Source organism: Pipistrellus hanaki (genome assembly GCF_964339955.1).
Source record: "Pipistrellus hanaki genome assembly, chromosome: 2".
In the NCBI taxonomy this organism is placed as follows: Eukaryota; Metazoa; Chordata; class Mammalia; order Chiroptera; family Vespertilionidae; genus Pipistrellus; species Pipistrellus hanaki.
In genome coordinates this window covers 55,691,368-55,716,661 of record NC_140504.1, presented here as the reverse complement: position 1 = coordinate 55,716,661, position 25,294 = coordinate 55,691,368, and the positions used below count along the sequence as shown (strand labels likewise).

The 25,294-nt window shown below is 42.7% G+C and overlaps 2 protein-coding genes and 1 long non-coding RNA gene across 3 annotated transcripts in view; 2 read left to right on the top strand and 1 right to left on the bottom strand.

Annotated features, from left to right (window-relative positions):
• The window catches only part of ADPRH (ADP-ribosylarginine hydrolase), a 433,494-nt gene that overhangs the window by 238,034 nt on the left and 170,166 nt on the right, over nt 1-25,294 (top strand). The window lies entirely within an intron of this gene.
• On the top strand, nt 1,762-23,428 carry POGLUT1 (protein O-glucosyltransferase 1). The gene is made up of 11 exons (XM_084871700.1): nt 1,762-2,491; nt 3,255-3,345; nt 4,908-5,051; nt 6,269-6,404; nt 10,499-10,620; nt 14,266-14,325; nt 15,838-15,937; nt 17,665-17,723; nt 19,229-19,396; nt 20,342-20,398; nt 21,108-23,428. The coding sequence occupies exons 1-11, from the start codon at nt 2,401-2,403 to the stop codon at nt 21,262-21,264; spliced, it is 1,185 nt and encodes a 394-aa protein (XP_084727826.1). The 5' UTR covers nt 1,762-2,400; the 3' UTR covers nt 21,265-23,428.
• The window catches only part of LOC311616427, a 152,575-nt gene continuing 149,777 nt past the window's right edge, over nt 22,497-25,294 (bottom strand). The window contains exon 2 of the long non-coding RNA XR_014793892.1: nt 22,497-22,838. This is a non-coding gene — a long non-coding RNA (uncharacterized lncRNA). The remainder of the gene's footprint in view (nt 22,839-25,294) is intronic.

Below are 25,294 nucleotides of genomic sequence, written 5' to 3'. Positions count from 1 at the left end.
TTCCTGTTAAGGAAGTGAAACTATTATATGGATTTACATGCAGCTTATTCCTCTTGTGCATAGATCCCACTTAACTCCCTACCTCACTGCTCTTCTCCCAACCTCGCTGCAGAAAATATTTTCATTGTAATTCAAGGAGATTTCCATTTTCTTCTGATCACAGAAAACTGTACTTGTGGAAAAGAAAGGCTTTTATTCAAGTCTTAAAAAGTATTCTCTACAAGGGTGGTCAAAATTAGGTTTACATTCCTCACATGGAAAAACAATACAATAATAAATAATAATGCAAGAATAAACTGTTTTGTGTATTGTAGCCCTCCTTTTGCCTATGCTTGTATATTCATTTTAGACTAACTTTGAAAATGAGAGTTATTGTGTTGTTCATTTATGGAGTACACTGCCTTCTCATGTACTTTTAATGAATATTCACGTTGAAGTTATGTACCACCTTCCTAGAAATAAAAGAAACTTTGACTCAAGTTTTCATTTGGATTCCCAAAGAAGTCTTGTATGATAGAGTGTTGGAGATCTATTTTCTCCTCTCCCAAAGTGAGTGACAGGGTCTGTTCCTAACTAGTCAACATTATTTTGTCTTTCATCATTCTTCAACATGCATCCTAAGTTTTGCCCCCACTATCTTCACCGCAAGTGCTACCCCCACCCTCTGCAGATGATGGCTTTTCCCTTTTTAGTGTCTCCAGCACAATATTCTATAACGGCAATATTTCCTTTTTTTTTTTTTTTTTTTTTTCATCCTGGAACATACCTCTCTTACCCCTCTCTCCAGATGTCCAGTTCACGTTGATCTTTCCTTCCACTGAAACCAGGAACGTTTACTCATTGCCTGAAGTTATCTCTGGGAATCCTATTTGTCTTCTCACTAGTCTAAACCCCTTGAGGGCACAGATCTCATCTTGGTCTTCCATGCATTTCCACGGAGCCTAAATTGTCGCTGTTAGGATGAACTACCCCTCATCCCTCTTCTGAAATATATATTGTTATAAGCTGTTCCATAGGTTTGAGCAGATGACGAATGCCTGCAGAAGCAGAATGAGAAGCACTTCTTTCCCCCTGATCAACCCGTGCACTCTCCTCCCTTGACCAACTGGTGACTTCCTTTCCAACTGACCAATTCTGGCACCCACATCCTGACCCTATATTGCATACTTCTACCCTATATAAGAGAGCCTCACCACCCCTCAGCACACTGGTGTGAGAGAACGTGATAACGTTTCTTAAACTCTCACAGCATCTCTCGGCCTGGCTCCTTTTGGTGTGGACCTAACAGTCACTGCACATTTTAGACAATGGTTAAAACTTGTAGTTTTAAGGTCATATATAAATACCTAAACAGCTATACTGTCCAGTATGATGCTGTCTACTGGTATTTTTCCTTGTCTGATCACTTCCTATTATGAGGAGACCTATGCTATCCTATTCGCAAGCCCTTGGGGTCTAACAGTGCTATACACTATAGTGTGGCATATATATATATATATATATATATATATATATATATATATATATATATATATATATGTGTGTGTGTGTGTGTGTGTGTGTGTGTGTGTGTGAGTGTGTGTGTGTGTGTGTGTGTGTGTGTGTTTTCCCCCTCCTACTTTCTAGTTTGTCTAGCTGGGCCAACAATCAAACGAACAGAAACAGATTAACAGGAGAAAATAAAATTTTAATACATGTGCATGGGGAACTGACATAAGCATGAAAATTCCAAAGACAGTGAGGCATGGTTGGACAGAGGCACATTCTGAACAGAGGAGAAAGGCAGGGGTGGGGGTGATGAGGGATCTTAGATTTCAGGAGTGAGAATGGGTCACTTACCAGTCCTTGAGGAAGAGTGGAATACACACTCTTACAAGGTAACTCAAAAAACATCAGGACGTGGTGGGTATCCAGCTAATGGGCCTGCCTGAAGCCCTGCATTCACCACCCTTAACGCAAACCCCGCTAAGGCGAACACTAGGATCCCCTTCCTGGAGCAGGCCTTTCCATTGGAACCATTTAGGCAGACAAAGGTTCTTTCTGAGTCTTTTGTTTCTTGATACACAGCTTGAAATCAATATCCCAAAAGGCAAAAACTCTTGGTTCCCCTTAGATAGCGGAACCGGATAGCTTGGCTCTAAACAAAGGCGCGGGACTTCCCGGCCTGCAGAACTGCGCGTGCACAGAGCGGTGGGAGGAAGCCTTGGTTTTTCCAGGCAGCAGTCCCGGGAAGCCGCCCGGGGCTGGGACCTGGGGGCGGGGAGGAGGAGGCAGAGGAGGCGGAGGAGGCCGCCCGCCATCTCTGTGTGGGGCGCCCCGCGCACGCGGCGCGGCTCCCATGCTTGTGTGGGGCGGCGCTTCCGCGGGGGGCGCCCGGGGACTCCGCAGCGGCTCCCGGCGATGGAGCGGGGTGCGCGCCGCGCGCTGGGGCTGTGGCTGCTGCTGCTGCCGCTGCTGCTCCTGCCTCCCGGGCAGGGCCGCCAGGAGGCAGGTGGGCCCGGAGGGGGGCCGAGAGGAGCCGGGGCTGGCTCGGGGCTGGCGCTCTCCTGCCTCTTTGCTCCGCTCTGGCCGCGATTCCCGCAGAGCTGGGCACCGGGCGCCGGGCACCAGGCACCGGGGCGGCGGGATGCGCGGTGGGGAGGGAGGAGGGCTTGGGGCGCTGAGTGGGTGTCTGGCGCTGCCTCTGCTGCTCAGGATCCTGGAGAGGAAGCGGTTCTTCGGGATTCCCAGTGATAGTGGGGAGGAGAGGGAGTTCCTCTGGTCATCCATCCATCGCAGGCATCGCGGGCGCGCTTGGCAACTCTGCACCCCGGTTAAGACACACCGGGGGTTAAATCCGTGTGTCTCTGTGTGGTGTGTGTTTTCTCAGGCCATTGCCATAGGAGATGAAGGGAAGGCTCCTGGCCGTGGCTTTTCATGTAGCCTCTTTGTAGGACTCAGGTTGATTAGTAAACGGTGGGAATCGGTGTTCCTCTCACCGGTACAGTATACCCGTAGCCTTCTGAGCGTCAGGCGTGGAGCTGGAGACATTTCCAGGTTCTTGGATGCCCGAGGGCCGAGTGCGGGAGCAGACTTGCCTGGAGTGCTGGAGAGTTACAGGAGGAACCCTCCCTAGGTTTCCGTGCCCACCGGAGGGGTGGGAAGCGGGCTGCCTAAAACTTCTGCCTTCTATTGGTTCTGCCTGGCTGCCTCTAGTTAAGTAAGAATGCTCAGGGGTACTTGGTTAATTTTCATCTACTTCCCTTTTTTTGAAGGTTCCAAATGGAAAGTGTTTATTGACCAAATTAACAGGGCTTTGGAGAATTACGAGCCATGTTCAAGTCAAAACTGCAGCTGCTACCATGGGTGAGTCAGCTCTTTGATTTGTCTTTGAGAATTCAGTTCTTGTCATAAGCAAGTCCCCTAAGGTCTCTAAGAGGCCTTACTTGCTGTGGTCAGAGTGCCACGCCTGCTTGTGAAAGCAGATGGGGTTCCCGAGGTGGTTTCCTATTTCTTGGGAATAAAAATGCCCTGGGATGGGAGAGCCCCAGGTGGTCTCTGCCTTGCCACTCCTTCCTTGTGGGAGTCAGTACCTGTGCTTCTCTGTTTTCCCTAATGAAAGCTTCTTCAGGTCAAGGTCTATGTCGTATCCACCGTAGTATCCCTAGTGTGGCTCTCAGCAAGTACTCAAATATTTTTTTTTAATATATTTTATTGATTTTTTACAGAGAGGAAGAGAGAGGGATAGAGAGTTAGAAACCTCCATGAGGGAGAATCATCAATCAGCTGCCTCTTGCACATCCCCTACTGGGGATGTGCCCAAAACCAAGGTACATGCCCTTGACCAGAATCGAACCTGGGACCTTTTCAGTCCGCAGGCCAATGCTCTATCCACTGAGCCAAACCGGTTTTGGCAATACTCAAATATTGTTGAAGGAATGAACATATTTATAAATGAATCTAATTAAACCTTTCCTGCTGATTACTTTTAATTTAGGGCTGGAGTGTGGAAAAAAGATTACTCCAAAAGCAATAATCACTTCTAGTCTCATAACTCCCACTCATTATCCCCATGGCCAGCCACTTGACTTCTCTGGGTCTCAGATCCCACATCAGCTGAATATCAGGGTCCTTTAGCTCCTTATTATGTTATTCCACAGCTCCTCAAAAAATTCACATAGTGCTTATGATACTTATTAAAAACTTACTATGTATTGAACTTTATAAAAGGAATCCAAAATATTGTAATTTGCCCAGCCGGTGTTGCTCAGTGGTTGAGCATCAACCCATGAGCCAAGAGTCCACGGTTCGATTCCCAGTCAGGGTACATGCCAGGGTTGCAGGCTCAATCCCCAGGAGGGTGCCTGCAGAAGTCAGCCCATCAGTGTTTCCATCTCTCTAGCTCTCTCCCTAAAAAATAAAAAAAAATTTAAAAAAATTAAAAAAGTAAAATCAGTTTTTAAAAATTGTGTAATTTTTTGTTATTGCTGTTAGACTGCTATGGTTTGGGGTGGGGTGGGTAGGAGCCAGACAGACCAGAATAAGGGAGTCAGACAGTGTCAGACTGCAAAGCATAACCTATACCTTCGGTGGGATTCAGAGGAGGGGACGTTGGTGGGACTGCAGTGATGGGAGCCCATGGATGTGGCTCTTGTAGGGAAGGTGGAATATGCATCAGGCAAGGGAGGGGCGATCCAGATGGAGGAGGAAGAAGAGAAATTTACTTGCTTTTTCCGTTTGGTGACCTTGATGTTGGTGATGTTTTAGATTCCCTAAGGTGCTTCTGGGGATAAGGGTACTCATTCCTGCTCTCTATTCTTTCCCTCAGCTTACTGTGTTCTTTAATACTAACCCTACACCCAAGGACGTAGGCATAATGGTGCCATTATCTGGGCCTGCTTTCCTTGACGATTCCCGTTCTTTCCTAGTGTCATAGAAGAGGATCTGACTCCTTTCCGAGGAGGTATCTCAAGGGAGAAGATGGCGGAGGTAGTCAGGCGGAAGCTGGGAACTCACTATCAGATCATTAAGAACAGATTATACCGAGAAAATGACTGCATGTTTCCCTCAAGGTAAGAGTTATGAGGCAGCCGAAACCCATTTGGCTCGGTGGATAGAGCGTTGGTCTGCAGACTGAAGGGTCCCAGGTTCGATTCCAGTCAAGGGCATGTACCTTCGTTTCAGGCACATCCCCAGTAGGGGATGTGCAGGAGGCTGCTGATCAATATATCTTCTGGCCTTATTACGTAGGGACTTACTTGATTCTGTCCTTATGGAGAAGCCCATTAAAGGGGACTCCCCCCCCCCCCCCCCCCCCCCCCCCCCCGCTCCCCAAGTCCAGTTCCTCCTTACATAACAAGCTCTCCTCGCCTGGGAATTTTTCTTGCCAACTCCTATTCTCCCTTCTCCTACATTAAAGCCTGTCTTCTCTCTTCGTGAGGCTTGGGAATGTCACTGGCTATACTGGCCTTTGCTCTGTCCCTTCTCTTCTTTCTCTGGATGTTGTAGCTGTAGGACACTGGCTGAGAGAACTAGCAGGAGTGAGCTGTGCTGAAGGTGGAGGAAAATCATGGATTGTCAAAGACCAACTATTGTTCTAAACACCAAGTATTCGCAGTAACATAGTAGAAAGTCACGAGGAGTGGCTGGAGCTACAAATTATGAATCAGTGGGCTGAGAGATGTGGGTGACAGGATGGCCATGGAATGATGATACAACTAAAGATAAACCTCCCTTTTAGGAGTCTTGTATATACTAGTAAATAAAATGTCCAGCCCCGGCGAGTGTGCTCAGTTGGTTGAGCATTATCTCATGCACCGAGAGTTCACCAGTTCAAGTCCTGGTCAGGGCACATGCCAGGGTTGCAGGCTCAATCCCCAGTAGGAGATTTTAGCATGAAGGAGGCTAAAAACATTTTTTTTTAAAGTGTGCCTGGAGCCCTAACCAGTTTGCTCAGCGGGTAGAGCATCAGCTTGCGGACCAAAGGGTCCCAGGTTCGATTCTAGTCAAGGGCACGTACCTTGGTTGTAAGCTCCTCCCTACCCAGGCCGTGGTCAGGGCTCGTGCAGGAGGCAACCAATTGATGTGTTTCTCTCACATTGATGTTTCTCTCTCTGTCTTTCCCTCTCTCTTCCATTCTCCCTAAAAATCAATAAAAATAAAAAAAGAATGTTGTACTAATAAACCATATTTAAAAAATAAAATAAAATAAAATAAAGTGTGCCTGGGACAGTGCCTTGTCCTAGAGCAGGCCCTGCTCTGGTGAATCAATGGCATTTCTGTTTGACAGATGCAGTGGTGTGGAACACTTTATTTTGGAAGTTATCGGGCACCTTCCTGACATGGAGATGGTGATCAATGTTCGAGATTATCCTCAGGTCCCTAAATGGATGGCGCCTGCCATTCCAGTCTTCTCCTTCAGCAAGGTGAGTATAGGAAGAGCCATATGAGGGGATGCGGGGTGATCCCCTAGGACAGGGGTGGGAATTATTTTTCTGCAAAGGGCCATTTGGGTATTTATTTATTTTTGCACAAAATTTGTGCACTCAGGGAGGGGGGTCCCTCAGCCCAGCCTGTGCCCTCTCTCAGTCCAGGAGCCCTTGGGGGATGTGTGACTGACAGCTTAGGCCCACTCCTAAGCTGGCAGTAGGACATCCTTAGTGCTGCCACAGAGGCGGGAGAGGCTCTTGCCACCGCATCTGCACTCGCCAGCCATGAGCCCGGCTTCTGGCTGAGTAGCGCTCCCCCTGTGGGAGCTCACTGACTACCAGGGGACAGCTCCTGCATTGAGTGTCTGTCTATCTCCTGATGATCAGTGCATGTCATAGTAACTGGTCGTTCTGCTATTCGGTCAATTTGCATAGTAGCCTTTTACTATATAGGAATATATATATATATATATATATATATATATATATATATATATATATATATATATATATTAGGATTTCAGAGAGGCAGGGAGAGGGAGAGAGAAATCGAAACATCAATAATGACAGAGAATTATTGATTGGTTGCCTCCTGCACATACCCCACTGGGGATCGAGCCCAAAACCTGGTTATGTGCCCTGACTAGGAATTGAACCATGAACTCTTGGTTCATAGATCAATTCTCAACCACTGAGCCACCCTGGATGGGCCATTTGGATATCCATAACATCATTCACGGACCATACAAAATTCTCAATTTAAAAATTAGCTGCAATATTTTGTCAAACATTTAATTATTTCACCCCTAATGTCTTGGCAGGGCCAGACCCAATGATTTCGAGAGCCTTATATTGCCGTGAGCTGGATGTTCCCCAGCCTGCTCTAGGATATGAGCAGGAGATGATTGTCCTGTGACAGTGTCTAATGGGTCTGGTGAGGATGAGGCCTGAGATCCAGAATTGGGTCTTTGTCCCTATTGGTTTCACAGTAGTTGAGCAATGAGACTGAGGAGATAGGGTTGAAGATCTGTAAGTAATGTGAGATGGCTTAAGTGTCTATAGAGCTAGATAGAGGGTAGGGAAAGAGGCCTGAAGAACCTAGTGAACATTGGAGGTGGGTTCAGAGATCCTTGAGAGAGAGAGAGAGAGAGAGAGAGAGAGAGAGAGAGAGAGAGAGAGAGAAGAAGGGAAAGAGAGGTGCCCAAGAAAGCTTTGGGCTTGAAATTAGAGAGCACATTTAACCAGTTAACTGCCTGGCATCCAAAACGGAAACCATCCCCACATGCCATGATATTTTTAATTTAATTTTAAAAATCAGTTTGCAATGAATATTATAAAAATAAATATATTTCTCACAAGTTGGGTGTTCTTGAATATTTTCAGCTGAAAATTCTCACGAACAATGATTTTAAAGTCAGGGCTGCCACTTAGGGAAAACATCTTTTTTATAGACGTGCGCGGCATGTGGGGAAGGTCTGCAGCTTGCGTCTACAGACACTTATGGTGTACAGTGGGTTAAAAAAATATTTGTTGAGCTCCTATAATATATACATCAGCCACAGTGTTTGGTAACATCTGGCTTATCTGTCACTGTATCCCAGGGGCCCAGCTTGGCTAACAGTGAAACCCAATGTGTTAGATTTCTCCACACAGTTTGTGTCCAAGCAGCACATTGAGGGGATAGGCCTGGGATTTGCAAAAGGGTGGTCTTCAGGTCTAGTTATGGAAAGAAAGGAGTACTAGGACACATCTTGGGCTTGTAGAACTTGGGACAGTTAATGTCTTGCCAGTGCTCAGGTTCTTGTAAATGGTGTATTGGCGGGGATGGGCCTTGGATCCCTAGAGACTGAGTTTGAATGCATTTGAGGGCAGGGGAGGGGGAACTAAAAGACAGTGGGTGGAAGATTCTATGGGGAAGAGTAGGTTTAGGAAAACCCTGTGTACTTTGAGAAAAGGAACATCATCTCTAATTTGGTTTTTCCAAAGCAAAGGGAATCCCCCTCCCCTCTCCCCCCTCAGCTTTTTCTTATCACGGTTTACTTTCCTTCCAGACTTGTTTATTTCCTGTATTGCACATGGTCTTAGGCACATTTGTGTGCATTTCCCATGACTTAGCCTCAGTTCTCAAAAGTGCTTGGTCCCATTGTTTGTTATGAAAGCCTCCCAGAAGGGCAAATAGTAAGTCAGCGAGGACTTTGTTGTTTACCTGTTGTTTTTGTGGATAATGAAGTATGACCATCAGTATACTGACTTCCTTTTCATCTTTACTTCCCTCAGAAGGGATTTTTTTTTTTCTTTTAAATCCTCATCCAAGGATATTTTTTTCATTGATTTTTAGAGAGAATGGAAGGGAAGGGAGAGACAAAGAGAAACATCAATTGGTTGCCTCTGGCTCGGGGATCGAGCCTGCAACCCAGGTACATTCCCTTGACTAGAATCAAACCCAGGACCCTTCGGTCCATGGATGGGCATTCTATCCAGTGAGCCAAACCGGCTAGGGCCAAAGAAGGCATTTTAGACTGTCAACTTTATAGTAATTGTGCATCTTCTATTGAGCAGCTATGTCTGCTCAAATACATTTTTAAGTATTTGAGAGAATGAAAACAGCATACTGCATGTGTAATTCCAATGGAAAAAAGAGTAGAGTTAGAGGCTTATGAGTGGCCAATTTTTTTTTTCTTTTTAGAGAGGGGTGGGGTGTGGAGAGAGAAAGAGAAACATCAATTTGTTGTTTTACTTATTTATGCATTCATTGGTTGCTTGCATGTGCCCTGGGGATTGTACCCACAACTTGGCATATCAGGATAATGCTCTAACCAAGAGTGAGTGGCTAGAGTTTTAACAGAAATAACCATAAAAAGGAAACAAATGGTTTCAAACTTTTTTCAAAAGATGTGGGATTAATACCTCTTACCCCATTCTGCCCATCAGTACTTCTAACCTTGATAGATGAGTAACCAAGAACTTATTGACCATCTAATGTGAGTTCAGCAGTGCCACAGTGTTGGGTAGCAATGACACTTATTGAGTACCCAGTATGTGTCAGATGCTGTTCTAAACTTTTACATGTATAATTCATTTAATATTCAAAACAAGCCTGTTATATAGATAGTATTCTTGATATTACTTCTCTCATCCTATATAATAAAGAGGTAATATGCAAATTGACCATCACACCCTTGCACAAGATGGCCACCTCCATGTGGTCACAAGATGGCCAGCAGGGGAGGGCAGTTGTGGGCAATCAGGTCAGCAGGGGAGAGCAGTTAGGGGCGACCAGGCCAGCAAGGGAGGGCAGTTGTGGGCGATCGGGCTAGCAGGGGAGGGTAGTTGGCAATTGGCCAGCAGGGGAGTGGTTAGGGGGTGATCAGGCTGGCATGGAAGTGGTTAGGGTGTGATCAGGCTGGCAGGCAGAAGCGGTTAGGGGCAATCAGGCAGGCGAGTGGTTGGGAGACAGATGTCCCAGATTGGAGAGGGTGCAGGCTGGACTGAAGGACATCTCCCCTCACTCCCCCAGTGCACAAATTTTGTGCACTGGGCCTCTAGTTATAAAGATAAAGAAACTGGGCATAGAAAGATTAACTAATTTGTCTAGAGCTGAAAAAAGGTGGAATCAGCATTCAGATTCAGATGATCTGTCTCCAAAGCCCATTGCACTTCTTAACCATTGCACTGTATTTTCTAATTCTTGCACTCAAAAGTCTCATCTGGGAAATAACCAAGAACTAGTGAGTCAGTATACACTCCAAGAGTAATAGCAGTTAAAAGATGAGAGAGCTATGTAATCATTCAGAATTGTGCATATCATTTCCTTAAACTAAAAATCCTGACAGTGGATGTCTTCTAGAACTTTGGGGAACTGGAAAAGTTGGCCTTCAATGCAATTTCAAATTCATGAATTTTAACTCATGATCATTTTTGCCCTTTAGTGTCTGGAGTCCAGATTTCGCAGACTAGGGAAGCTATATCTTTGACAATGTGGCACTAGGGCTTGCAAGGCCTTTGTCCAGATCCTGTGGCATGAATGCAGTTGGCTGCTTTTCCCTCTCTTGTGCAACTGATTTAGAACAACCTTTCTGTTTCTGTTGAAGACATCAGAGTACCATGATATCATGTATCCTGCTTGGACCTTTTGGGAAGGGGGGCCCGCTGTTTGGCCAATTTATCCTATGGGTCTTGGACGGTGGGACCTCTTCAGAGAAGATCTGATAAGGTAGGTCCTCTAGGGAAATTATGTTTGTCCCTCTTCATGGGTCATCTTGAAATAAACAGTAGAGTATAAACAATTACTTTAAAATGACTTTTAAGTTAAAAATAAAAGACAAAAACTGTTTATGGCAAAAGCAATTTTACCTGTGCATAAATCATCTATGTATCCATAGAAAAAGAACAGAAGAACCTGCTCTAAGCTATCAGCAGTACCTCTGTAGAAGATTATATATAAGTCTTTTCTTCTTTGAACTTTTCTATACTTTTAAGATTCTCTAAGAGTGAATTACTTTATAATGAGGGAAAGAATGAATGAGCATGTTGTCGGGGAGGATAGAACATTACCTGGAGAAATATAAATGCACTTTATAATTTAGAGCTAAGTCCTTTAGGTGAGGATGGAGTGGGCATCAATGTCCCCTAGATATCTCAAAGACAAGCTTACTTACCAAATTCAGGAAACAGTATTGATACAACACTTTATAGTCTCAGTAATGCCCTATACAGTGCTTTCCCCCTCGAGTACAAAATACAGTCCAAGATCATATACTGCATGCAGTTGTTATGTATCTTCAGTCTCCTTTGATCTGAAAGTTTTTTAGTCTGTCTTTCTCTTTCATGACATTTACATTTTGAAGATTGCAGAATGTTCTTCAATTTGGTTTTGTCTATTTCCTCAGGTCAGATTCAGTTAATGCATTGCTGGTCCAAATACTGTATTTACTTACTACATAAGTTATTTTTCATCCATCCACCCCTCATTAGTGATGGTGATTTTGATCACCTGGTCAAGGTGTTATCCATTTTTTTCATTGTGTAGTTACTATTTTCCCCCTTGTAAGTTAATAAGCAATTTATAGTGAGATAGAATATGTTTTAAAATCTAATCTTAGATGAATTTTTTTATAACTTCCCCTTATATTCTTCAACCTAATTTATTTATGAGTAGAGGCCTGATGCATGAATTAGTGCACCAGTGGAGTCCCTAGGCCTTGCCTGCGGGATTGGGCTGAAACCAGCTTTCTAACTTCTCCTGAGGTGTCCTGGATTGCGAGAGGGCACAGCCAAGCTGAGGGAACACACTAGTGCACTAAAGGGGCCAGGGAGGTACAAGGGAAGTTGGTCGGCCGGGGAGGGACCATGGGAAGGCTCAAGGGAGTGTCCAGCCCGTCTTGCTCAGTCCTGAACTGCTGGACCCCTGCAGCAAGCTAACCTACCGGTCAGAGCATCTGCTCTTGGTAGTCAGTACATGGCAAAGCTACTGGTCAGTAAGTCAACTGTCTGCTCCCTGGTGGTCAGTGCACATCATGGTGAGTAGTTGAGCAGCCTTAGCAAATCATGAGCATATTATGCTTTGATTGGTTGAACAGCTGACCAGGTGACCAGACACTTAGCATATTGGGCTTTTATTATATAGAATTATAGAATTGCCATTTTATTACTTAGATTCTTCCATTTAGAATCTCAGGCTATGTGATTTTATTTCTTACCTTGAAACTTAAGTAGTCTGCTTGTTATCCAACAGCATTGGCTTGCCATTTTTCTATTTTTATAATTTTTGGGGAGTTTGTTCCCATTGATTGATTATTTACTCTATAGGAGAATTCATTGTCCCTGAAGATTTAAAGATTTCACTCTCTACTGTCAGAGATCGGGAGAGGGGGTTGAGGGGAGGGAGTAATCAAAGAGCGCTGGGACAACCCCAAGGCCACTGTTAGCATTTGCCCGGAGAAGAAGTCTTAAGGTTGGCCTTTTAAGAAGTCGGTAGGTGGGTAGAAAGAATGAGGAAGAAAGAAAATAGAGATGATGCGTGTTAAGCACAAATTTCCCAGGCACCAAGGAAATGTATACTAAAAATCTGAGTATAAATTAATACATTTTTTTGTTGGATAGTTTAGCAAAATATATCAAAATTTAAAGTGTGTATATCCTTTGACCCTGTCATTTCACTTCTAGAATTTATCCTGAGGGGTTCATTTGATAAGTGTACAAAGATGTATGAGAATACTCACTACAGTGTTGTTTCTTAAAGCAAAAAGTTGGAAACTACCTAAAGGCCCACCCATAAGAAACAAATTATGACATACCATGTGTGAGTGGAAAATAAAATTAGTTTAGGGCTTAAGGACAAGGACTCTGGGTTTAAACCCTGGCTCTTCTTATCTGTGAGATTGTGGGAAAATTACTTAACCTTGTAAAAGCCTCAACTGTAAAGTAAGAAAAATGAAATCCACCTCATAAGGTTGTGAGGATAAGTTAATAAAGGTATAAATCACTTAGAACAGTGTCCAAAACATAGTAAGTGCTATATAGGTGTTGGCTGTTATCTATAATATATGTCCTTATAACAATGTTACCCGACATTATGCATGGTATGATTTCCGTTATACAGAACAAGGCCTCTCAATCTTGGGACTATTTGGGGCCAGATCATTCTTTGTTGTAGGGCTCTGTCCTGTGCAATGTAGGATGTTGAGCAACATCCTTTGGCCTTTACCCTCAGTAGCAACAACAACAAAAAAAAGTCTATAGATATAGCCAAATGTCCCCTGAAGGAGAGGGGCAAAATGCCCTCTAGTTGAGAACCCTGATATGGAAGGAAATTTTTGATTGAAACATTACATTGTTAAAAGTGTTTATCAGTGACTAGGGGAATTTGACAATGCTTTCTCTGCTTTTATTTGATGATTTTCCATTAGAATTTTATATAACGAGCACATCATTTTTCTGCTGGAAAATCCATAAAACAAAAAAACAAGTGCTGTAGTATTTATATTTTGGTGGAATGGAATATGGGACAGAGCATGAGGAAGTGCTGGTTTGGGGCTGGAGAACTGGGAAAAGGTGAACCAGCAGGAAAGGGCTGGAGATTCGCCAGGAAACATAGAGCAGTGCTCTCAGCAGAGAGAAATGAGTAATGTAACACTACATGTCTGAAAAGTATCTCCACCTAAAAAGTTTATAACCTAATCTCATTACACCAATATAAACCAGCAATCCCTCTTTACCTCCAGTTGAGCCCTCCCCTTGTTTTACAGAGGAAGACATTGTGAAAACCTCTGTGCAGGGCTCCTACGAAGAAAGTTGTGTCTGTGAGCTAGTGGTTTCAGCAAGGAAAGCTGGTCGGGGTAATGTGTGTTCTGAGGCTGAGTTTCAGGGAGTTTGTGTTTGTGGAGCATTTAGTACAGTTTCAAGAATGCCAGGTGCTTTGCAAAATCAATCGGAATCTGATGACATCTCCTATGTCTCCAAAACATGATTTGTTTTCTTGCCCTTAATTCAATTTCTGATACTTTCTGCAGTCCTATTTGTATTTGTTAATTTATCGACAGCACTCTACTTAAAGTAGGGAAGAAATCCTCTGAATTAAATAATCCCAAACATGTCATTTAGTGTTTGAGAACTTTTCCTACAATGTTGTAAACTTAGTAATGGAGCAGTAGATTTGTAGATATTACGAGCTGACACCTCCAGAGAATAAAGTAATACCAAAAAGGAACAGAATGACATTTAGAGATTTTTCTTTTGAATAGCCTGGCTCAGACTTATTTTAAAATGTAAAGCTCTGAACTTATCCTCAGAAATAGTTAGAACACATCCTTCTAACGTTAAGAAAAAAACATAGAAACTAATCAAAATGTGTTTTCAGGTCAGCAGCACAGTGGCCATGGAAAAAGAAAAACTCCACAGCGTATTTCCGAGGATCAAGGTGATTATATTTTTGGACATTTTACAAAGATATTCTCACAGTTAATGTGTAAAATGTAAGTAATTTTGTGAATGTAGCAAACTCTCTCTCATAAGGAAGACTAAGACATAAACATAGAATCACAGAATTTTAGACTAGATAAGAACTCAAATTATTTGCCCAAATCACTCTTTTTTACAACTAAGGTACATGCCCTTGACCGGAATCGAACCCGGGACCCTTGAGTCTGCAGGCTGATGCTCTATCCACTGAGCCAAACCGGTCACGGCCAAATCACTCTTGATTGAACTGAAATTCAAAGTTCACCCAGTAACTCAACAGATATTTACAGAGTGCCACTAGTGTGATGGGCATTGAGTATATAACGCTGAACAGAAAGATGAGCTGTCTTCTTGCCTGAGAGATGACAGTTTCCTAGGAGTAGTTTGTGCCCTTGCCCAGTCACTCTGCCGGTTAATACCATCAGTGGACCTCCTGACTGCCTTTTTCATCAGACCATGTGGCTGCCACATCGCGGCTGAGAGCACAGACTGAGACTGTAAAAATGGAGAGGAAGCGGGGAAGGGAAAAGGTTGGGGAAGGACCCCATCCGAGTCCAGCTCTGTATCCCCAGAGTCAAGGTCAGCATCTGCCACATAGACACAGAATGAATGTGTGTTGAACAGATGAAGACAGAAGAGACTGTGAAGAGAGCGGGTTTGTCATTTTCTCAGTGAGTCTCTGTCAGAGATTCCACCCTCTGTTTATAGTGAGCAGTGGACTTCACATGCAGATAAGCCTCAGCCACTGCTTACTGTTCCTTGTCAACTTCTCTGATGCTCACATCTTGAGATCACAGATTCTTAACTTGGGATCCATGTGTGGACTTCAAAAGTTTTAGGATTTTTTTTGAAATTACAGGGGGATATGTGCATTTTTTCTAGAGAGGGGAGTCCATAGTTCTTATCACATTCTCAGGGAGTCTATGACACCCCCCCAATGTCAAGACTACTTGCTACTTAGACGCTAGCAAGCACTTTTTTGGAGAAATATAATCTTAGGGTTTTTAAGCTTTTTAATTTTCATTTAAATACTATACTAGACTTTACAGAGCACACACAACAAAGGTCATGCAGCTATTTTGGTGAGTGGTGATTACATAGTCACACAGCTATAGGTATTCTTGATTATAGAGGCCACATGAACCCTCCTAAAAGGGAACTCATTCCCTGGGATATGGCTGTAGTGACCAGAACAACATAATCTTAAAAACCAGATGCAAGCAAAGAAGGACAAAATTCTCCTCATTCTTGAAGGGTAAAGTGGGGATAGCCCAGGACCACCTACGGCTGCAGCGTCCAATATCCCCCTCCTCTGCTATTTAAGTGACCAGTGAGTTGTCCACCTGTGAGTTGTCCACCAGTGTGTGTGTACCATCATTGCATTGGGTCCAACGACTGCTTACCTTCCAGAGATTGGGAACGGTCTTATGGGGTAGAACACATCGTTTTATGTCATGTGTTTCTTTTATAGGACAAGTCCAGAACGAGATCCTCTCATTCTTCTATCTCGGAAAAATCCAGAACTTGTCGATGCGGAGTACACCAAAAACCAGGCCTGGAAGTCTATGAAAGTAATCACCAGTCATCTGACTAGAAACTAAAGCAGCAAACATTCTCGCTCAGAGAACACTGCTGCCCGGGTAGAATTTCAGATAAGCTTTCCTGTCCGTTATGGGAAGAATGCAGAGGAAGTTCCATGAACTAGTATTAGCATACATATAAATTATTCTTTTTCAAACTCACATGGCTTTCCTGGCCCATATTCTGAGTAGTGTTTTATAGTACTTTGAAGGTTTAAACCAGAGGTCACAAACTTTTTATGTAAAGAGCCAGAAGGTACATTTTTTTAGGGTTTATGGATCGTGAGGTCTATTGTCAGAGCATGAGAGCAGCCATAAACAATGTGTAAATATATGAGCGTGGCTGTGTGCTAATAAAACTTTATGGCACTACAATTTGAATTTTATGTAATTTTCATGTGTCAAAATATTCTCCTTTAGATTTTTTGCAACCATTTGAAAGGTAAAAATATTCTTAGTTTATGGTTGTATACCAAAAGCAAATAATAAACTGGATTTGGCTTATGGACTGTAGTCTGCCAACCCCTGTTTTGAAGCAGTGGTTTTTAACCCTGACTATACAGTCCAGCCAGAGAGCTTAAAAAATGGTTCAAATGAATGAGAATCTCTAGGGATGGGGTGCAGGCATCTTGATTTATTTAAAACTCTCCAAGTATTCTAAGGTGAAGCCAGCAATGACTGGCTTTGGTTTGGAGCCCATCTCTGTCCTGTTAACTCTATGACCTCTTGCCTTATTCAAAGAAGTTTAAGCCTGAAATGTACTCATCTGAAACTTCCACATGATGTGATACGAGGGTGATATGAGGAAAAAATTGTCAACTTCTTGTGCGAAAAATGAAGTATATCTTTAAGATGGATGTATTTATTATATGATAGTTTTATTCGAATGGGTGCAAATGAAGTTTAAGAAGCTTTGGGTAAAAATAAAAATATGGAAAAAAAAAAGTATCCATTCAGCAGAGCAGCTACTGTAGGAGGCTGCAGAAGCAAACAGGCCTTGTTCCCCTCAGCAATGAGCTTACCATCTGCTCGGGCGGCTGGACATGCGTGGATGGGGGGGTCTCAGGCGCAGAGGCCCAGGGGCCACAGGAGTGAGCGCCAAAGGTCCAGTCTTTGCTCTCGAGGGGGATAGGTGCCCAGTTTACCAGATCTTCCTCTTTACAAGAAAAGCCGAAAATCTGGATATTTGTAAGGACCATCCTACTACTACCTATAAGTGTTCGCAGTGGGTTTAAATATTTACTCCTCTAAGCCCAACAACTACCACTTGTGACCTCGTCTGTCAAGTTTACTTCAAGTGAAATACACTGTAGGCCATGACCTCTACACCTTAGGGCAGTGGTCAGCAAATTGCAGCTCTGTTGACTAATGAGTTTGCGGACCACTGCTAAGGCATTACCCTACCCAGAAGTTTTGACTTCAGGTTAAAGACATTAGTACATTATTAAAATGTTTTTTAAAGTGTTTTCCCCTAAGGCAGTGGTCGGCAAACTCATTAGTCAACAGAGTGGCAAACCGCAGTTTGCTGACCACAAGGTATGTGACTCTGAGCAAATCTAACTTCTCAAAGCCTTGGCTTCTTCATCTATAACATGGAGTAGCAATGCTTCCAGAGTGTGTTTATTATGAGGCTTAAATGAGATCATGTTCTTGAAATGTTTGCCTTGCTTGCTGCACAGCGGTCTCCAATAAACGCTACCATTCCTTTTCACTTAAAGGATACCTTGGGAAAGCCAGCTGCTAAGGATGTCCATCTTGTGGATCACTGCAAATACAAGTAAGACTTCCCCAACTCCTGACTCTTGGTTTCCCTTTTGCTTTTGGAAGAGCTGCACTTTGGGTGAGAATCCCAGGGCCCAGCTGGGATTTATGAAAGTCACAATCATTCCTTTAACGGTTATTTACTGAGTTCTGGCCTAAGTTCTGTGGAAAACTGTGTAGATACTGAAATATGGTCCCTGTTTCCATAGAGCCTGTGTGGTAATCAGGGTGATGGAGTACTCTCTCTCCACACCCCACCCAGTCAATAGCTGAAGTTAGATGATGTGTTCATCAGGTTAATAGCACAGTTTAAGGGTCAACATAAATAAAGCATATATAACTAAAATATTTAAGTGCCAGGACTAGGAATTAGAAGAACAGGTAAAACCAGATCAGGAACGGGATGCTGGGGGGATTCAGAGAGGTGAATGCTGATTACAGCGCACAGTGGGAACTTTAGGGAGAAGCAACACTGGTTGGAGACAGGGCTGCATGCATGAGACATGTTGAAAAGAAAATGTTTTTTCTAAGATAGATTTTAATATATATATATATATATATATATATATATATATATATATATATATATATATTTCAGAGAGGAAGGAAGAGGGGGAGAAGGATAGAAACATCCATGATGAGAGAGAATCATGAATCAGCTGCCTCCTGCAAGTCTCCCACTGGGGATCATGCCCACAACCCAGGCGCATGTCCTTAACCGGAATCGAACCTGGGACCTTTCAGTTTGCAGGCTGACGCTCTATCCACTGAGCCAAACCGGCTAGGGCTAAGATAGATTTTTTTGTAGGAGGTAGTATTTCTTTGAAGATTGATTAGGCATGCCTGGTTTTACTAACCAGACTTAAGAAGAGGGAATTGGGGATGCTTTTGACCAGATGGGGTACCCTATGAGGAAAACAAGGCAGGGGGTGGGCATGATGAGTTAGAGATATGAGGCCTAGACAGCTTATAGGAAAGTGTGAGGTATCATTTCCATCTGAGCCTTTGTATCCTTTCTGCTCAGCACCCAGCTCCTGGCCCTATCTAGCTCTGCCTGGAGAAAGTATCCCCTTCCCTCTCATCCTGACGTTTATAAGAATAACCTGTAGCCCCTGGAAAAGCAAGGAGTTTATGGAACTCAATGGGGACATGCTGGTGTGTCCTTAAAAAATCAAAATGGAAGGAGAAGAAAGAGGGTTCATAGAAGGGGAGAAGGGATTAAGAAAAGAAAAAGATGCTGAAACGGTTTGGCTCAGTGAATAAAGCATTGGCCTGCGGACTAAAAAGTCCTGGTCAAGGGCGTGTACCTTGGTTGCGGGCACATCCCCAGTGAGGGGGGAAGGAGAGGGTTGCAGGAGGCAGCTGATCAATGTTCTCTCGTCGATGTTTCTAATTCTCTATCCCTCTCTTCCTCTCTGTAAAAAAAATCAATAAAATATTTTTTTTTTTTAAAGAAAAGAAAAAGATCATTTGTGGCAGTAAGTATATAGTACCAAGTATATTCTGCTCTTTCTTTCTCAGGTATCTGTTTAATTTTCGAGGTGTAGCTGCAAGTTTCCGGTTCAAACACCTCTTCCTGTGTGGTTCACTTGTTTTCCACGTTGGTGATGAGTGGCTGGAATTCTTCTATCCACAGCTGAAGCCATGGGTTCACTATATCCCAGTCAAAACAGATCTCTCCAATGTCCAGTAAGCTACTCTCTCCCAAGCAGAGATCCAATCACTCCCGTAATCTGCCTCTAAGTCCCCGGCCACCTAAGGCATTTATTCCTGATGATGTTTTCCATTCAGAGATTTTTCTTTCTTATTCGGTTCATGTAGCTATCAATTGAACTTTTATCCAATTGGGCTGTAAGTGGGATTTAATTTGAAAAGGTGCTCTAGTGCTGGTTCAAATGTAACATTCAGATAGTATGCAGTGAAAAAACTCTCATCTCCCAAAGACTGGAGATAGGGATGTTTGATATTATTATACTGTCTAAGAAACTTTCTGATACAGCCTGAGATTGCCCCCAGGGAATCTGAGAAAAATTTCCTTTCGTGATGGGAGGAGCTAGAAAGAGGCAGGGAGAGGGGCCCAAGATGTAAGGGGCCAGAGCAGGAGACAGGAGGGAAGTATCTTCTTCACTATGGATTTTTGATGTGTGTTATGGAACATATCTCGTTTTCTCAAATATGTCCCAAAACTAGAACACATTGCCTTTAGCATGTGGGGGGACTTTTTTTTTTATTTTTTTTATTTTGTTTCTGTGGGGACCCTGATATCTTCCCTTTAAAAAAAAAAAACAACCGGTTTGGCTCAGTGGATAGAGCATCGGCCTGCGACTGAAGGGTCCTGGGTTCGATTTTGGTCAAGGGCATGTACCTTGGTTTTGGGCACATCCCCAGAAGGGGGCATGCAGGAGGCAGCTGATCAATGTTTCGCTCTCATCAATGTTTCTAATTCTCTATTTTTCTCCCTTCCTTTCTGTAAAATCAATAAAAAATATTTTTTAAAATTAAAATAAAAATAAAAACAAAGTCTACCATCCACATACCAAGAGATTAACTATAATCTATGCCATATGGTATTTCTGATTTAATGCTAATAAACTTGTTCTATATTTCAGAGTCTAATAATCCTTTCCATTTTAGGGAACTGTTGCATTTTGTAAAAGCAAATGATGACATAGCTCAAGAAATCGCTGAAAGGTAAGTTCTGTTCATTTTTCCTTTTCCACTTTATCATCCCTATTTTGCCCTAGCTAAAGTTATATTAATAGTGATATGGTAATAACTGGATTGGATCTTTATTATACAGAGATAATCCGAATTAAAGCTGTCTTGGAGAGAAAAGCACACATTCACAAATGCCCCAAGCCCGTATTTTATAGAAGTAGACTGAAATCATTGAGATAACTGAGTACTTTTTCTGAGCACTGGCTGTTTATATGTCTGTTTTTGGGTTTTTTTTTGTTCTTTTAATATATTTTATTGATTTTTTTTATTATTGATTTTTTACAAAGAGGAAGGGAGAGAGAGAGAGAGAGCTAGAAACGTCGATGAGAGAGAAACATCGACCAGCTGCCTCCTGCACACCCCCAACCAGGGGGATGTGCCTGCAACCAATGTACATGCCCTTGACCGGAATCGAACCTGGGACCTTTCAGTCCACAGACTGATGCTCTACCACTGAGCCAAACCGGTTTCAGCTGTCTGTTTTTAAGAAAAAAATATATAAGTTCTATTGCTAAGTGCACATGTGTGGTTATGACGGTGAGATGGTTGGTTCTAAGGATCAAAAGAGTTAAATTATATAAAGTACTCTGAACAGTGCACGGCACAAGGTAAGCACTCAATTATAATCTATTAGTACTTTTAAATGCTGTGCTTTAAAAGTTCTTGTTAATCTTGTCTCTAGAGGAAGCCATTTCATTATGAACCACTTGAGGATGGATGACATCACCTGTTACTGGGAGAACCTGCTGACTGAATACTCTAAATTCCTGTCCTATAATGTAACAAGAAGGAAAGGTTATGATCAGATTAATCCCAAAATTTTGAAAACTGAACTCTAATAGCCATCATCGGGATCAAAGTCCTCTCTGTGGCAGCAGATCTGAGATACCCTGTGATGGGAAACTTACCATGAATGTATTGTAGCACCTATACCTTGACTACTGTTACCAAGACAAATATCTAGTCTTCCTTGTCATGCTGCACCCAGAGCAAGTCTCGAGAAAGATCCAACACATGTATAGTACAGATGTGAAGCAGCTCAACGCTTTGGCTGAACAAGGACCAGAAATCATGATATGTGGGTTTTGTACCCGATTCTACCTTTCATTTTCTTAGGACCAATCACAGCTTGTGCCTCAGGTCATCCACATATATACGTACATCACTGTGAACCTGACTGTGTCCATGGGATGATGTTCTTTGTGCCACTGTTTGGAGCAGAAACTCAACCATTTGGAACTAGTACAACTCATCACCACAATTCTGCAATTATTCTAGGCTTGATCTTTGATGCTAAATTTTAATGTAGGAAGCCCTATAGGGTCTGTGAAAAGTACTTGGGGATTATTTTTTGCAAGGTCTAAGGAAGCAGTAGTTGTGCCATGCAGTGACATAGGAGACCCCTTCTGTAAAAGCATAAACTCTTTAGTACTCAGGAGGTTTCTATAATGCCATATAGAAAGGGAACAGTTGCATGATAATTGCAATTGGATCTCAAGTTCCTTTTGTGCCTTCATACCCTTCTTTTTATGGTCTCTAAAAAAATACATAAACGTTTTAATCAGGTTAGGAAGGAGTCCTCACTCTTTGAAGGAACTGTGCAAAGCACAGCAACTCTTCACTCCTTGCACATCCCTAATATTATCCCCCTTCAGTTGGCAACAGTCCACACTCTCACTGCCCTGCAGGATCTGCTTTTCCCCTTTTTTACTATTAAATATTAGTCTAATCTCTCGGGATGCTCCTGCTAACAGTCAAAAATGAAGAACAATAGTTAGATTAAAACTCAGATAGTCTGATGACTTAGAACCATCCTTATCCCTTAAGCCCAACCTTTCTACAGAGAAATCAGTTCTTTTCCTTTGACTCCTAAGAACAGATTGGTATTAACTGGTTTCAAAATGAGTAAATGTGAGATTCAGTCATATAAAATCAGGATTTTATTCTGTTTGTGAGAAACGGCCTTTTAAACTCCCTTCCACAAAAATGTAAACATAAAGACCTTCTTAGGAGTTAAATATCACTGGTAAAACCATTGTGTGGAATGGACTAGACATTTAAAATTGAACTCTTTTAGCAATTAATGGGGATTGTGTCCTTAGGTGCTATACGTGTAGTGATAGGAGCTCCAGATTTATGAGTTATATATATTATGGTTTTGCCTTGTCAGTATGAGGTCCTAATAGATGTCATTCTTTCTGTATTTTACTTTTTCTCTTACTAAACTAGGAACAAAATTTTGTCCTTTGGATTAGGAGCTGAAAGTACATTTTTCTATGAGCTCAAGCATCACCTTTCCTTTGAGGCCTCTCTTTCATTCCTCTAGCCCAGTGGTTGGCAAACTCATTAGTCAACGGAGCCAAATATCAAAGTACAACGATTGAAATTTCTTTTGAGAGCCAAATTTTTTAAACTTCTTCTAACACCACTTCTTCAAAATAGACTTGCCCAGGCTGTGGTATTTTGTGGAAGAGCCACACTCAAGGGGCCAAAGAGCTGCATGTGGCTCTCGAGTCGCAGTTTGCCAACCACGGGCTCTAGACAATTAGAGGCAATATTTTGCTCATGCCCGTATTATATGCAAACACATTGTACTGTACTTATTTGACTGCTGTTCTTCAAGCTTCTTGATGGGTGGGAATCATGTTTTACTCATTTTGATGTCTCCATTATCCAGTGCAGTGAGTGCCTCACACAGAGTAGACCCTGAAGTCTTTTTGGAAGGGTGTCTTGGCGAATGGGTGTATGGATGGAGACAGTTGGCTTCCTATTTTACAGATTGCCTGGCCATTGGCTCCAAAGGGGGACTGTGAGACTAACAATTGGAACAATGCAAATTATCATCTGCCCTTTGCAAAACCAGTAAAGGCATCTTTGTATTTAAATACAGCAAATGTTACTCAGATTTTATAATTACCTGTTTACCTCAGTGTAGATGGTATGAGGAAGGTGTGTAACAATATGTAAAATGTATGTTTTTGAAAATAATTTTTATCCCTATAACTTCTGATGGTTGTTTGTTGTTTATACTCACTGGGTCCCAAACTTAACCCTTCCTCCTCAGTGAGCTAAAGGCCACTCTTTTTTTTTTTTTTTTTTCCCAAGGAAAAAATATAATTTAGTTAACTTGAATGAAGTGGGATACTTGGATAAGACAGTTCATGCTTTTCCTTTCTTTATTTGGCAAGTATGGTTTGTGTGATGTTGTCAGTGGCCCACCTATCCCACTGTTAGGTCAGGCTCTCCTAGTTGCTGAGAACAGAAACAGCCTCCAGCTAGATTAAGCAAAAGAACATATTAAAAGGATATGAAGACATCTTAAAGCAGGGGTCTTCAAACTACGGCCCGCGGGCCACATGCGGCCCGCAGAGGAGTCTGATCCGGCCCGCCAGGTTTTTTGGGCAGTGAGCGCAGCCGAGGTGTTACAGTAGGAATTAGTAGTTCATATAGTCCGGCCCTCCAGCTCTCTGAGGGACCGTGATCTGGCCCCCACTTTAAAAAGTTTGAGGACCCCTGTCTTAAAGGATCTAAATAAGGTTCATAGTAGTTGGAAGGGTAGAGAGCAAGGCAACTCCAGAAATCTCAGCAAGAGTTCTGAACTATCTCTAGAGTGCTACTGTGTATAGTTCCAGAATCTGCTGGGTTCTCTCTCAGCCTAATATTCCCAAGATAAAAAACAATGGGCTCCTTTTGGGTCAGCTCCAAAGAGGATGTCCATATCCTTCACCTCTACACTGATAATGAATAAGAACATACATACATACAAACCCATCTTCCCATGCATCTAAAGATGCCTTCACTTTAGGTAAGTCTACTGCATCCAGAGATAAAGTGTGAGTGAGACAGAGGGGTGCAATTATAATTACTTACGTAATATTTATCAAATACTTTTTGAGCATCTACTGAGCACAAACAGTGGGAGATAAGAAAATATTTACAATAGGATCCCTATCATGAAGGAGCTATGTCATTGAGATGATAACAATATTAGAGGCATCCTAAAGAAGGTGATTAAAATGACACAAGGTCAGTTGTTTATAAGGCCAATTATTCATAAAGACAATGGATTTGGAGTTTAGAGGAATAAGGAATCTTCATCTGGTGCAGAAGGGAAACTTCATGGTGGTAAAAATTGAGTTACACACTGAGGGATGGGTAAATGAAGTGGTTCTTGGGAGTTCTCAACATTCTACCTATGGAAACAGTTTATGTCACATGTAATACAACAGACTAATGTGACATGGGCAGTACCTAGTGAACCTGGCAGGGAATTGGAACCATTTGACCCCGGAAAGAAAGTTCATGATGAGGAAGATGCTATTGAGTTCTATGAGCAGAACTCAGTAATGAGGACTGAGGGGAGGAGACTGGTAGTTCCAGGCACAATGTGACTCTATTGAAATCCTTCCTGGATTCCTTTATTCTGGTGGCAGATGCACATCCTGGGGAGGAGAGAGCTATATGTTAAACAGAATGGCCCACCTATACCTCATAACACTTTAAAAATATATATTTTTATTGATTTCAGAGAGGAAGGGTGAGGGAGAGATAGAAACATCAATAATGAGAGCTGCCTCCTGCACACCCCCTACTGGGGATTGAGCCTGCAGCTTGACCGGAATCAAACTTGGGACCTTTCAGTCCGCAGGCAGACGCTCTATCCATTGAGCCAAACCAGCTAGGGTTCATAACACTTTTTGGTTTATCATTGCTCTGAGACCCTTCAAAAAGCATACCACACACAGAGAGAGTATTTCCCTAGTGGTAAAAGAGAGTAAAATCCAGGGGCTTGGAGAAACAGGAGTGTGGAAGCATGACAGATACTTAGGAGCTGAGATGAACTAACTAAGCAGTGGCCAAGGTTCTAGG

What these genes read in the sequence shown, in the direction of transcription:
- POGLUT1 (XM_084871700.1), top strand. Translation starts at nt 2,401, where the DNA reads ATGGAGCGGGGTGCGCGCCGCGCGCTGGGGCTGTGGCTGCTGCTGCTG. An exon ending in AACTGCAGCTGCTACCATGG is followed by an intron (nt 3,346 to 4,907) that starts GTGAGTCAGCTC and finishes GTTCTTTCCTAG; the next exon opens with TGTCATAGAAGAGGATCTGA. An exon ending in GCGTATTTCCGAGGATCAAG is followed by an intron (nt 14,326 to 15,837) that starts GTGATTATATTT and finishes TTTCTTTTATAG; the next exon opens with GACAAGTCCAGAACGAGATC.